We start from the raw sequence: 14432 nt of genomic DNA, 5'->3' as shown, positions 1-14432 counted from the left end.
TTTCTGTGTGGCCTTTTTTATGTTCCAGGGTCCTGCTGGTACCAAAGGCGATAAGGGGGAGAGAGTAAGTCATTCTGCCCATATCCTTCAGCCACTGTTTAGAACAAATCAACGTTTATTGCTCCATTTTGCAGTGGGAATTATGTTATTGTGCTGACAGTATAAGATTCACAATTACTTACTAATGCTATACACCCTTGTTCAGAGCAAACTGAATACTTTACAACCATCTCTCCCCCTGTCCTACTGTCTAAAAACAAATTCCCTTCTCAAATTCCCTTCTCTTTCTCTATTTATTTACATTTAATATTCTATATACTGTACAGTCTACTTAATTTCCCTCTCTCTCTCTCCCTCTCTCTCTCTCTCCCTCTCTCTCCCTCTCTCTCTCTCCCCCACATTCCCTTGTGACTTAAACTTAGAGTAAACTGTATTAAATCAACCTTTACTGTTCAAATTTGCAGCATAGTGGTGCCTGCATATTGCTGACGCAGTAGCCAGGCCATATCTGCTGAGAGCTAGAGGAATGCACTTTGCCAACTAGAGGCACTCTAGAGATGGACCCACAGGATTTCTTCATCTAACTAATCTAAACACGTTTACATCCTAGCAAGGCAGCACAATTACTATGCTGATTTTTTTTCTTTCTTTTATTTCCCTGGCTCGTGGGAAAGGAAACGCAATTAGAAATCAGCCTCTCACATGAATGTGAGAACTGATAGCAGAGATGTGAATGTTGTATTAAAGTGTCATGTTGTAACAGCATTGTGTTTGTTCTTAAGGGTGATGTCCAATCCCAAGCGGCAGTACGTGCCATTGCACGTCAAGTCTGTGAACAGCTCATCCAGAGTAAGTACTAAGTACAAAGAGTACAAACAAAAAAGATGTCAGCATCACTGCTTACAGAACTTTCTTTCACACTCATATACAGTATTTCCATTATTTCTGGGGGCGGGAGTGGCTCAGGGGTGGAGTGGCCGGTAGAGCAGCCGGATGGGAACCATGAGGTTCCATGAGTTCGATACCGGCCTCTCCCAGAGTTAGTGTCGAAGTGTCCTTGAGCAAGACTGTAAACCCCTAATTCCTCCCGATGTGCAGGTTGGTGCCTTGCATGGTTTCCTCCACCATCGGTGTAAAGCGCTTTGGATAAAAGCGCTATATAAATGCACCATTTACCATTATTCTTTCATACCCCTACTGTACATAAGTAATCCAGCAATAAAGCAATGAATAACCAATTACTGTATCTTTTTTAAGAATTCACACAGCTTTATTTTCTTGTTCTGTGTTAGGTGCTAGTCACTCAAGAATCCTATTTTTTTGTTATAGAGGGTATGCGCTTGCATAAAGTGAAAAATCGTGTGGCAATGTGAGTTTAACATCGTTTAATGTCATTTGATGCAACCAGATTGGACTTTTCTGTTTGGATGAATGGGCTGTCAAGGCCAGAAAGTAGTTTTTGCCACTCAGTAGGAGTTCCCGCATAACTTCCACCTCTGGGTATGATGATGATGAGGGTCACGTACATACCCTATTGGTATTAGTAATTGTAGCAGCTGTTCATCTTACTGTTCATGTCTTAATAATAATAATAATAATAATCCTTGTTATTATTACTTTTTTACATAAAAGAAGAAAAAAAATAGCCACAAATTTAGTGTAAATAGCCACAGCATCTACAGTTCACGACACATTGTGAACTTGTATATCAGCTTGATTTTTGAAATTTAAAAATATCAAACAGGCTATGTCAAACCACAAATATTCCTCTTTTCCATCCAGGCCACCTACAACGATACAACTCAATCCTGAATCAGATCCCCCAGCCAGCAGTGTCAGTCCGGACAGTGCCTGGACCACCGGGAGAGGCCGGCAGGAGAGGAGCCCCGGGTCCTCAAGGAGAGCAGGGCCCATCTGGCAGGCCGGGCTTCCCCGGTAGCAATGGCCAGAATGGACGGCCGGGTGAAAGAGGTGAGGTGCAAAAGGGTGGAGGGAGGTAGAGGACAGAGGGGCGGTAGAGGTAAGTTGTGTAGTTAATGTATACAAGAAAGTATGCTCCTCTCTTGTTCCATTCAATTACAGTAGTGGTTCGCAACCTTTTCAGGTCTCCCCCCCAAAATAATCATATTTGAACTTGGGACTTCCCAAAATAATCGCCCCGACCCACAGGTTGAGAACCACTGAATTACAGCACAGCCACCTATCCACTTAATTACTGCATTGTTACTGTTATATGCTGAGTGTGCAGAGCATTTGGACCATCAACTCTGACTGTGAAAGAGTCCATAAAAGATATGATCTGCACAACTCATAGTCAGGAAAATGTTCCTAATGTATCAGGACACTTGGTGCATAAGAATGACGCAATAAAGGCCAAGTAATGGAGAGGTGGGTTAGAGATAGGGAGAGAAGGTGAAATAAAATATGGTTTATTAGCCAGAATGGACAGGCCAGATTGAGAGAGACACACAGACAGAGAAAGGTAGGAGTGAAATTGCATTGGGATAGTAATTTACACCATACGTTATACAGTATCAATTATTTCCTCTGTCTATGGCCTGTGTACATTCTGAAGATGACTGCTTCACAGTTCCAAGTAAAACAAGCAAACAGGCTTGTTGTTTTAAAACATGGCAACTACATGTTATCAAGTAGATCAACCATCAGCACAACTGAGACATATTATCATATTGTTTAGACAGCTACTTATTGTAGTGAGAGGGGAGTTTGTCAAACAGCCAGCCACGGTGAAGAGATGTAAGGGATTTAGTGACTAGCAATAACAGACTAAACTAAATGGTTTGTAGTATAAACAACACTAAAATACTCACAAAATAATTATGGCATTCAGTGCTTGAGTGTCTCTTATTGTGATAACATAATAGTGAGTCAGGGGCTCTCCTTTACTTTTCAATCAAACCAACAGATTTGTACAGTTTGTCACTTCAGTGGTGGTAATTCAGGTCTACCTTTTCCTGCAGTCCCTTAGAAGAGAAATCATTTCTATTCAAACAACTTACTTTCTGCTCCAATGCAGTAATAATGTACGTGTGGTCTTAAGCCCAAACCACCAAAGGGTCGAGACGGGACGACCCTTTGGTGTGGTTTGGTGTGGTTTACACTTTAGCGCTGAGCCAGGTTCACTCAGGGTCAGGGTTAGACTCAAAACATATTCCAGTTGACCACTCTTCTACCCAAAAATGGTGGTTCAGACCGTTTGGTCTTCAGGGCCCCTGTAATTCTCCCCAATAACATTTGCAGTCGGGAGCCACTGGTCCAACTCACACAAACTACTTTATTTTTTTATACAGACTACTGAAAATAGAGTATTCAGACACTGCAGGGAGAACAGGTCTTGGGGCTTGGGTCTTATTTTCATTGGGGCTAGGGGGCTAGCCCATTCTACTTTATTTTAAAACAAATAAACTGCTAAATAATCATTTTATGTGTAGGGCAGACAAGACAAGAGGTCTCTAAGTATTTTAAGAGCTGGTTCCCTTAAACACATGACGTGGACCTTTGTTCTATAGTAAAAATAAACTATGGAGGTTATTCATAATACCTTCTGGCAGATTTAATGCGACATTAATGGACAAGACCTTCATAAAATACTATTTTCAGTATTGGAACTAATGAACTTGGTTATCTTTCCTTCTCTATGTTGTGGGGCATTTCTCATTGACGCCACCCAATTTTATAATTTGCCTGTTGCAGAAGTGATTCATCAAAGGAAACCTGATACATTAATATTATGTTTAACCTTGAAACAAACGTTTTCACTAATTTAATGTAGGCATACTAGTCAGTGGAGAGAGCATGGCTTTAAAGCAAAGCAAATGTTGTCTCTGGAGAGTCCCATTTTCAAAGAACTCAATTTGCAACCTAAAGCTTATTTTGCAACCACATATTTAGACTAATCTAATTAATCTAACAAATTACTGCAGGGCACTGCAGGGTAACTTTAAAGACTGGTCCTTGTTCCTTGCCGAAACAACAACTCAAGGCAAGGTTGGCTGTGTGTTTTATTCAGAAACCTCGTGTCATTCTGATGTTTAACCAAAACCGACAGTTATAGCCACCGACCACACTTTCACTCACTAAGACAGGGCCACGTCTGTGTAGCACTATTAGTGTGTATTGTATAATGCGTGTGTGCTGTAATGCTGTATGCCAATGCATTGTTCAAAATAAATAATTTAAAGCGTACATGTGCATGAATGCATGTGTGCATGCATGCACATGCTTGTGTGATTGTCAGTGAGTGATTGATCGATGGAGGGTAGTTACTGTAATCATCAGATTTCAGAATAGGCTTGGTGCTTCAGCAAAGTAAAACCAGAGATATGTGTTTTAGTGCTGACCGTGATTGTGCTGCCTCTGTGCCATACAGTCATGTATACAATCCAAAATACAGTAAATATGTGTGTGTGTTAGGCTGCGCAACAGTGACACTTGGTTGTGAAAACCAACCAAAAGCTATTTTCGTGCTCTGACACAGCCAGCCAGCCAGCTATTTTCGTGCTCGGACACAGCCAGCCAGCCAGGGACAGACCCAGGGACCCAGGGACACACATAGCTGTCTATAGGAGTGGTTGCACCACTCAAAAACGGATCAATGATGTACTTAGACCCAAGCATTTAGGGCGAAGCAAGCTAATATTGCTCTGATCTGTCTGTTTTCAGGTCTCTCTGGAGAGAAAGGAGAGAAGGGAAGTCATGGTGTTGGAACTCAGGGACCTCGAGGACCACCCGGTCCCCCAGGTATGTCTCTCACTCCGTCTCTCCCCCTCTGTGTCTCTCTCACATGATGCACGCACGCAGGCAGGCACGCACGCAGGCACGCACGCAGGCACGTACGCAGGCATGCACGTACGCAGGCACGCACGCACGCAGGCACGCACGCACGCACGCATGTCGCACAGAATGAGATGATGTATGATGATGTACGATGATAAGAGTGCCCCTCACTTCACACGGGTGTGATTAATATATATATATATATATTAGGGCTGTCAAATGATTCCATTTTTTAATCAGATTAATCACAGCTTCAAAATGTATTAATCATGATTTATCACCATTCAAACTATTTAGTTATTTTGTGTGTGTGTGTGTGTGTCTGTGTGTGTGTGTGCGTGCGTGCGTGCGTGCGTGCGTGCGTGCGTGCGTGCGTGCGTGCGTGCGTGCGTGCGTGCGTGCCTGCCTGCGTGCCTGCCTGCGTGCATGCGTGCGTGCCTGCGTGCGTGTCTGTGCTCATGTGTGACATATATGACATTTAAACAGAATACTCTCCATATTGATTTCTTTGCACGCTGTAGATGTAATGTTTCTGTGTTTGTGAGAAACATGTTAGTGTGAGTTTCTGTTTATCTTACATGATCAAAATACTCACACAACGTGCCAAGAAAACTCTTTTTCTCTGTGATCAAATAACAAGAAGAGAAGAAAAGGCCTCTTTCAGAAAGAAAGAAGGATAGGGCAGTGGGCTCTGGCATATCCACTGTGAAGGATAGGGTAGTGGGCTCTGGCATATCCACTGTGAAGGATAGGGCAGTGGGCTCTGGCATATCCACTGTGAAGGATAGGGCAGTGGGCTCTGGCATATCCACTGTGAAGGATAGGGTAGTGGGCTCTGGCATATCCACTGTGAAGGATAGGGTAGTGGGCTCTGGCATATCCACTGTGAAGGATAGGGTAGTGGGCTCTGGCATATCCACTGTGAAGGATAGGGCAGTGGGCTCTGGCATATCCACTGTGAAGGATAGGGCAGTGGGCTCTGGCATATCCACTGTGAAGGATAGGGTAGTAGGCTCTGGCTGTGAAGGATAGGGTAGTAGGCTCTGGCTGTGAAGGATAGGGCAGTGGGCTCTGGCTGTGAAGGATAGGGCAGTGGGCTCTGGCTGTGAAGGATAGGGCAGTGGGCTCTGGCATATCCACTGTGAAGGATAGGGCAGTGGGCTCTGGCATATCCACTGTGCTTCACTAGAATATTTGAGGGGTCATAGTTCTAGAACTCAAACCATAACAATATTGATTTCATATTTCTGCTGACTGTTTGAGTAATTCCTGATGGAGCCGTTTCTAACTGTGCAAACAGAAAAGTGGGTAATTTATTTGGTTAAAGAGGGATACCACTGAGTTTCAGCTTGGATCTTGTGTTATGCCTATTCGCATGCGTTAGAACAGCATGTGGACGTTCATTCTTGTCTCCTGTACAGAGATGCAACAGTAAAGAACTTGCTACCCTTTAATCGTTGACGCTCCAGATAGAAAAGAGGAAGGTTGAAAGTATACAGAATGATTTTGTGGGACTAGGAGACGGATTGCATTCCTTTATGCATCCCCCTTTCTACACCCCTCCTTCTCCTTTCGCTACTCCAGCGATTCCCAACCTGGTGGTCCATGAGGATATTACAAGTGGGCCCCCAAATAATTGAAACAAATAAGATGATAAATGATAATATAACATTCATATTAAAATGTATATATGTAAAAAAAATAAAGAAAGAAAAAAGGGGGGGGAATGTATTATTTCTGTAAGAAATCACTCTTGAGTGATTGATTATTAAAACAAACTGAAAATGTAGCCAATAAGTGGTCATATGGGTGGGCCATAAACACTTTCGAGCTTCATTTTCAAGTGGGCCCTGATCCACAGAAGCGTTTCGTTGCTCTACTACTACTCCCTATAATCCCCTTCCTCCTTACGAAGCAGCTCGTTTTGCAGTGAACTAGGGGGGGTTTCACAACTTGTGTAAATGTTGTACACCTTTAGGTATACCAGGTGAAGGTAGGACGGGCAGTCAGGGCCCACCAGGAAGGCCTGGCATCCAGGGGACACCAGGACGACCAGGGACTTCAGGATCCACAGGAACAGCTGGTCCACCAGGATACTGTGACCAGAACTCCTGCATGGGATACAATGTTGGAGGTAACCATCTTTAGGGTAGTGCTATTTCATGGACTTTGTTGTTCACAGGGACTTTGACCACACTAAAAAGTGTCCGTGTGAATCAAGCTAGATTGTCTATATATATTGGATTTAGTTATCAATAATAATAAACTTTTATAAAGCACTTATTATGTGCTTATAAAGCACTTCAAAATGAAGTTACATAAAACTGAAGAAAACAAAATAAAGTCACCAACAGAATAAAACATAAGATATAAAATACAAAGTGCACTGAGAAATACACATTAAGGGAATCAATTAAAAATGTATGTTCTCATATACACAAAAAAGAAAGTACATTATTTTATAAGGCATAGCTGCGGCAGTCATTTTCTGGTTCCATCGATACAGACCCCATTCATTTTTCCTATAGAGATTTCCAAAAAACATTTATATCAATTATTTTAAGCCTAGAATAAAGCCATCCAGGATCCTGGTGAATCATGGCCATAAAACATTTGATTCTGTGAAAAAATAAGTTTGAAAACCGCAAAAACGAAGGGTATAGTACTAGACCGGTGCAGAGCACCGAGTCGGTAACGAAGGGTATAGTACTAGACCGGTGCAGAGCACCGAGTCGGTAACGAAGGGTATAGTACTAGACCGGTGCAGAGCACCGAGTCGGTAACGAAGGAAGTTGGAGATCCATGCCCCACCCGGCTATGCAATACCCGTTGTACCCGTGTCAGAGTACCCGTTCCACCCATATGTCTGTGTCCCTTTTATGCCCATATATGGAGATTTCTGTATCTCTCTGTATGTGTCCCTTTATTCCTATATGGAGTTCTGTGTCAGGCATGCCCAAATATGAAGTGTTGTGATGTCAGAACAGGCCAGCTCCATTATGAAGATATAGGGGTGACAGGTCCAGGGCCTGGGCAGAGGATGTTGTGCTTGTTCTGGACAACGGACTATCCGACGGACTAGACACCGGGCACTGCACTCCCTGTGGGGGTGTGGAACACGTGTCAAATTTGAACGGTTCTCGAGTTATGTGGATTACAGACGTACACATTATGTTTGTACGTACAGAGACATGGTGCATTATAGATAGATATATTAGTATATCATATATTTTCATTTTTCACAGAATCAAATGTTTTATGGTCGTGATTCACCAGGATCCTGGATGGATTGATTATATTATTCTATTCTATTCTATTCTATTCTATTCTATTCTATTCTATTCTTCTCACCTTTATTTATACTCGGAAATACAGTTGAGGTCAAGCCCTCATTTTCAACGTAGCCGAGGTTACAATACACAATACAGTCACAAAACAATACATCAAACACAACATTATAAATCAGGATAAATTACAAAGGAACTTTATACAGAACAAATCAGTAAAATAAATCAATTGAAGCAGGAGCAATCACGGTGAAAAATATCCTGGAGCATTCCTTTGAACTGACCGAAGGATGGCAGGGAGCTCAGTTTCATGAAGTTGGGCCATTGACAGAAAAATCTGTTTTGCCCAACTCTGTCTGGGTCTGAGGAACCTTGAGCCTTAAGAAATCACTAGAGCGGGTCTGATAGGTGCTATTGTTCAGTTCCATCATGGAACAAATATAGTCAGGGAGCATCCCAGCAATGGCTTTATATAAAAATAGGTGCCAATGCTTATCTCGCCTCTCAGTCAGAGAGGATAAACCTGAGTTCTCATAAAGTGCACAGTGGTACCATAACTATCACCAGTAGTCCACCGCAAGGCAGAGTGGTAGACAGTGTCTAGCCGCTTTAAAAGTGAAGGAGCAGCAGACCCATAAATAATGTCCCCGTAGTCCAGGACCGAGAGGAAAGTGGACTCAATAGCTTTTTTACTGGAATTTGGAAAACAGAATTTAATTGCTATACAGAAAACCTAATTTTTGTCTTAGTTTGGAGACAAGATCAACAATATGAAATTTAAAAGAAAGTTTATCGTCAAGCCAGATGCCAAGATATTTATATTCAGAGACCCTCTCAATCGTGGATCTATCAGAGGAAGTTATAAGTACACTATCCAAGTCAATATTCATAGCCCTAGAAAACAGCATACATTTTGTTTTTCTTGCATTTAAAACGAGTCTTAGATCAACCTGGGCATCCTGGAGAGTATTAAAAGCAAGCTGCAGGTTCTGCACAATGCACAATATAAAACTGTGTTGTCCGCGTAAAGATGGTATTGACAATCCTTCAGAGTGGAAACAATATTATTAATATATAATGTAAAAAGTACAGGCCCTAAAACCGATCCCTGTGGGATTCTATTAGAATTATATTCTATTATTTTAAATAATTTATATATATACTGTATATATTTTTGGAAATCTCTATGGGAAGAATGAATGCGGTCTGGATCGATGGAACCAAAGGACGCCACTGCTATCCCCTATTGTAGAACTGAATAAAATATAAATGCGCACATACACATTTGTACATGACCTAAAGACCTCAATCTCACATGCACACAAGTCAAACAGACAGATCCTCTTTGTGCTTCACAAAATATAAATCATAATAATGCTGTCCTGAACAAGTCTGGATAATGCAACTTTGAACCACATCAGCTTGATGGATAATGGGGTGCCTTTTGCTGGACTGCCTGAACATCTAAAAGTGAGAATCACCGGATTTTACGCTAGAGCAATTAATAAATGTTGGAACAGAAATGCAGTTGCATGCCAGGATTGGGCCATATAAACAGAGGCAGCAACGTTTTTATGCCTTATGAAAAGGGTGCCTTTAATATTATGTTCTTTAAGAAAGTTGGGTTATTAAATATTTAAAATACATTGCAATAATAACAATGTACTCAGATGACACTGGCCAACCAGTAAATGGTAAATGGTAAATGGTGCATTTATATAGCGCCTTTATCCAAGGCGCATTACATTCACCCATTCACACACACATTCATACACTGATGGCAACGGAAACCATGCAAGGTAGGAGCCCGGGTTCGAACTGGCGACCTTGTGGTTACCATCCGGAGACTCTACCCCTGAGCCACCGCCAACCAGTAGTCTATAGGAATGGATCCCCCCAGGATTCACACTATCCCTGCTCTCAGGGATAAGAGTTTATTTCTTCTCATGAAATCAAATATATAGTATGTAATTCACTACTTTTAAAAGTAGCACACTTTGTTCATGACACATATCCATATTCTTATTTGGGGAATTTACTCAGACATTAAATTAAATTATTCTATTTTATTTTTTATATGTGATCATTTTACTGACATAAACAACTTAATAGTTCAACCCTGCCCTGTCTTTCCAGCTCATAAAACATATTTTTTGCTTAAAATAATACATTGAATTAGTCTTTTTCACAGTGACAACACAACAGGCTTTAAGATGGTTAATTGTCCTCATAAACCTCTCAGAGAATTGCAGTGTAATGTGTATTTTACAGCATTGTTCCACTATGAAGTTTAAACTGTGATGGATTAACAAGGCTGTGCCACTGACTGTGACCATGTCTCTACTCTTTAATCTTATAAACATAGGTACCATACACATTACACTCTCTCTCTCTCTCTCTCTCTCTCTCACACACACACACACACACACACACACACACACACACACACACACACACGTACGTGTGCTCGCATCATCATGCATGTGCTTCTCTGTATATTTCATGATTTAATAAGGATGACTGGTGTCTTGGGTCATCTCATCCAGACTGTTACACATCTGACAGCTGTTTGACAAGCATCATCATGATATATTATAGAAAAAGGGGTGAGACATTACATCATCCAAACTGCATTCAGGATTCCAGTCGGAAAAGGATTTCCTTGGCTTTTTTATTTTATTTTATAAGACAGGAGCATGCTGCCCATGGTTCTGAACCATTTTCACTGACTGATTATTTTAAGTGTGTCTTTATCATACATAAGACCCCTGAATGAGTTTTAAAATCATAATTGTATAGCTGTCAAGTTTAGTATGGGTATTGGGACATCCATCCCCACAAGAAAATCTAAGCCTAAAATTGAAATTCTCTCTGGAAGCCAAGGAAATGCTCACTATAAATCTGTTCTTTGAAAATCAATTAAGTGCTGTGATTGAACTTTCAGCAATACCTTGCACACACAAGTATGAAAAAGATATATTGATCTTTTATGCTGCAGATTCACTGTGTATTTAAAACGAATAGCTGTTTTATAAGGTTTTGATTGAATTACCGGTAGTCTCAGTATTGCTATTGCTACTGTATATTGGTAGAATTTGTTACAGTGTATTGGTGGCATTTCTGTATTCCCTTGTGGAAAACACACTCATATTATGTTATAACACTGTCTTCTGTGTATGAAATGTGTATTTTTACTTTCTTTTATAGAGAAAGACAAATAGAGGTTCAACACATTTTCTTTTAACCAAACACTTTAAATCGGTGTCTTCTCTCTTGTTTGGGTTGTTAAATGCTGGGTTCAAGTGTTATTAACATTTTGTCAAATATCTCCTACTAAAATGAGCATTAAAGTAACACTAAATCTCTCCTCCCCTCCATGACCCAGCATCTGGAGAAAGTTCTGTCAATGTGGTTTCAAAGGTCACTGAGATTTCCTTCTATGTGCTAACACCTTTTCTTTTTCTCCTCCCCTTTCTCCATCCTTCTTCTGAACAAAGCACAGCAGGACTATGAGAATGACTACTGAGGACCATTCTCCTAGCACTTCAACCGTCCTCCCTCTCCTCTTATCATCTCCAAACTCCATTCCTCTATGTGTCCAATAACACAAGAACAATTTAGAGGACATCATTTCAAAGATTTCTTACTGATTTCTTAAAAGCACCCATATGTCCTCCTGACCATGGCTTTCAACCTTTCCAACTTTGGAGACATTTTTCCAAATAATTATTCTGGTCAGCAAAACTGTACAGGCCAGTATATTCAATCTTGGTATAGATTGATGACCTGACAAGTACCCAACATTGTGAACATTGCAGGATTTTGGGAAGGTTTTGGAAATGTGACACACATGATCAGTAGTTTTGGTTAGCAATGTGTGTTGTATTACCGTACAAGCTAGGGGTTGTTTTAATCTCCCACAACCCCTCATTTGGATCTTATTCAAATGCGGAGTGGCAGTTCCCAAACTGTAGTCCCATGTCGTAAAGTGCACCCTGGGATGGTTATTTGAAAATGAAACAGGGCAAATTTCTAGCATCATTTAAGGTAACAGGTGGTTGTTATAATCAAAGCTGCCCCTGAAGGTTGCAATGCCATTACTTGTCAGTTGCCAGACAAATAAATAAGTGCTCATACTCCCCTGAGGCCAAAACGTTTGGAGTGAAAATGTGCTTTAATGATCACCACCATCGAGTTTAAGTGCCGTCTGTCAACAAACTCTTGGTCTGATCCAACAGTTTGTGTAATGCTTCGCTGCTGCAACCTTTATATGAGCTTCTAGAAACTTTTCTTCTCTTACAAAGCTAACCTAGCTTTACAAAACCTCTTAATTTTCTGCAAAACCTCTTAATTTTCTATTAAGTTGGTTAATTTAATTAGCTTTTCAACCACTCACTCTTATTTGCCTCCTGCTGCTGTCCATTGCATATGGCATTTTGCTCATTTCTGTTGCTATGAAATGGCAGAAAAACTAGCATAGCCAGTCCAACAACCTGACTGACTGACTGCATCACTAAAGTGCTTGTAAAGTTACATTTTCCACACAGGCCTCTGTTATACCATTCCCAGACATCTCTTTTGTCACAGTGCAAACTCGATCTGCCTATAACACGTCCTAACCTGCTACTAAACCCATTGCCTCTGTGTTTTCATGCTGGCTGGCAAAGCACAGCCCATGGTGGTGGCTCATAAGATGCTTTTAGCTGTTTAACCAAACTGAACCCACATATCCCCATCAGTCCAACCCTTGCCCCGTGGAGGCTACCAGTCCTACAACCCGCCGTACAACCCTGCTGCTGTGGCTTACAACAATGACCAGGGGGGTGAGGAGGAGGAGGATGAAGAGCAAGACCCATATTATGATCGCGTTTACCCCCCTCAGTACTACCCTCGACAACAGCCCCCAGCAGGATATCGTTCTAGGCCTGCCCACTCTGATGATGTGGAGCTGCGGTCACCAGGTGTTTTGAGCAGGCTTTCACGTGATCTGTCTCGACTGTCTGGAAGAGAGAGTAGCGACGTGGTTGTCCTGGAGGACACGCAGGAGGGAGGCATTTAGAGGAACGATGGAAGGATAGACTCACCTCAAGTGCTTGAGCCCTGCACACTAAGATAAGCATGCACACATGCACACACACACACACACACACACACACACACACACAGCATACATTCTAACATTCACATGTACATAACGTACATCCTGTAGTCACACCGTCCAAATACACTCCATTTGAAACTGTGGTGAGAACCGCCAGCCCCCTCCCTGTATACCCCAGTGGTTCACTCCACCAGCCCCCTCCCTGTATTCCTGGTGGTTCACTCCACCAGGTGAAACCATGTAAATAGCTGAGTGGACTCTTGTATATTAACTTTGTCAGAGGGGTATCCGAAAAAGTGCCTGATTTATGCTAGTACTGTTGAGGGGTTATGTAAAAGAAAGAGAATAATATACCCATCTACAGCTGATTTCAGGACTTTTCTTTTTTGTTAGTTTTTTTGTTTATTTGTGAAGCTGCATGTCACTCTTGAGCCAACCATTGAACTGGACATGTGCATCTTGATTTCTGATTTGGTTGTATGTAGCTAGCTAGATGAACTTTGGATGAAGATGAACTGATTACATTTGTACAGGCTGCTTTTTATAATGAAAATCATTAATGTGTCCGTGCATTATGGAAGAAAGGGAAATACAGAATATACATAATTGTGTTGTCAAGACAATATTTTCCACGTGATTTCTCAGTATTTGTCGAGTGGCTTCGCTTTTCATGATTTTTTTAAAAACTGAAATAACGTTTTTGTCCCCAATGACAGTGTTGAAGCAAAATATTCTGTCAAATTTCAACATTAACACTGTGGAACAAAAAAAAAGTTTTGTGCGATTACATTGTGTTGTTTGACACATCGTACTGTGTTGGATGACATTTGTTCCTGAACAGGTTAAAAAAAAATAACCTAGTGAGTTAAATATCTGCTGATTTATACATGTCTGTTTTTTATTTTCTAACTTGACTTTGCCATTTAGTTATTGTTGTTCTTATGCAAAGTAAGGCCTATTCACTGTGGAAGTCATTTACCAATTAGTTGAGCTTGCAGTTTGGCATTTGCCTTCTGCTAGAGGTAGAGAACTCAATCCAGTTATTTGAAGTCAAATCTGTTGTTTCTGGGTGTGATTGATCTTGGTCTGGCACAACCAATAACATCATCCCAGTTGTCTTCTAGTTCCAACAGATAAAACATGAATAAACTAAGATTCCAGGAACTAAGAACAGTTACCCATGCAATGTGTCACACCACCATCCAAACCTTTGGCACTATAAGAAGTTATTTATTTTATTGTTTGTT

At 41.2% G+C, this 14432-nt stretch overlaps 1 protein-coding gene across 1 annotated transcript in view; it reads left to right on the top strand.

The window, feature by feature from the left end:
* The window catches only part of col14a1a (collagen, type XIV, alpha 1a), a gene marked incomplete at its 3' end in the record, with an annotated part of 214852 nt that extends 201709 nt beyond the window's left edge, over positions 1-13143 (top strand). The window contains exons 43-48 of the mRNA XM_079503710.1: positions 29-64; positions 783-849; positions 1783-1971; positions 4684-4761; positions 6776-6931; positions 12824-13143. Of these exons, the coding sequence (XP_079359836.1) occupies positions 29-64; positions 783-849; positions 1783-1971; positions 4684-4761; positions 6776-6931; positions 12824-13143 (846 nt within the window). The remainder of the gene's footprint in view (positions 1-28; positions 65-782; positions 850-1782; positions 1972-4683; positions 4762-6775; positions 6932-12823) is intronic.
* Between the last annotated feature and the right edge of the window lie 1289 nt (positions 13144-14432).

The sequence above is a fragment of the Electrona antarctica genome (assembly GCF_951216825.1).
Source record: "Electrona antarctica genome assembly, chromosome: 6".
NCBI classification, from domain to species: Eukaryota; Metazoa; Chordata; class Actinopteri; order Myctophiformes; family Myctophidae; genus Electrona; species Electrona antarctica.
The sequence above is the reverse complement of the archived record's forward strand: the minus strand, read 5'-3'. Positions and strand labels throughout refer to the sequence as shown.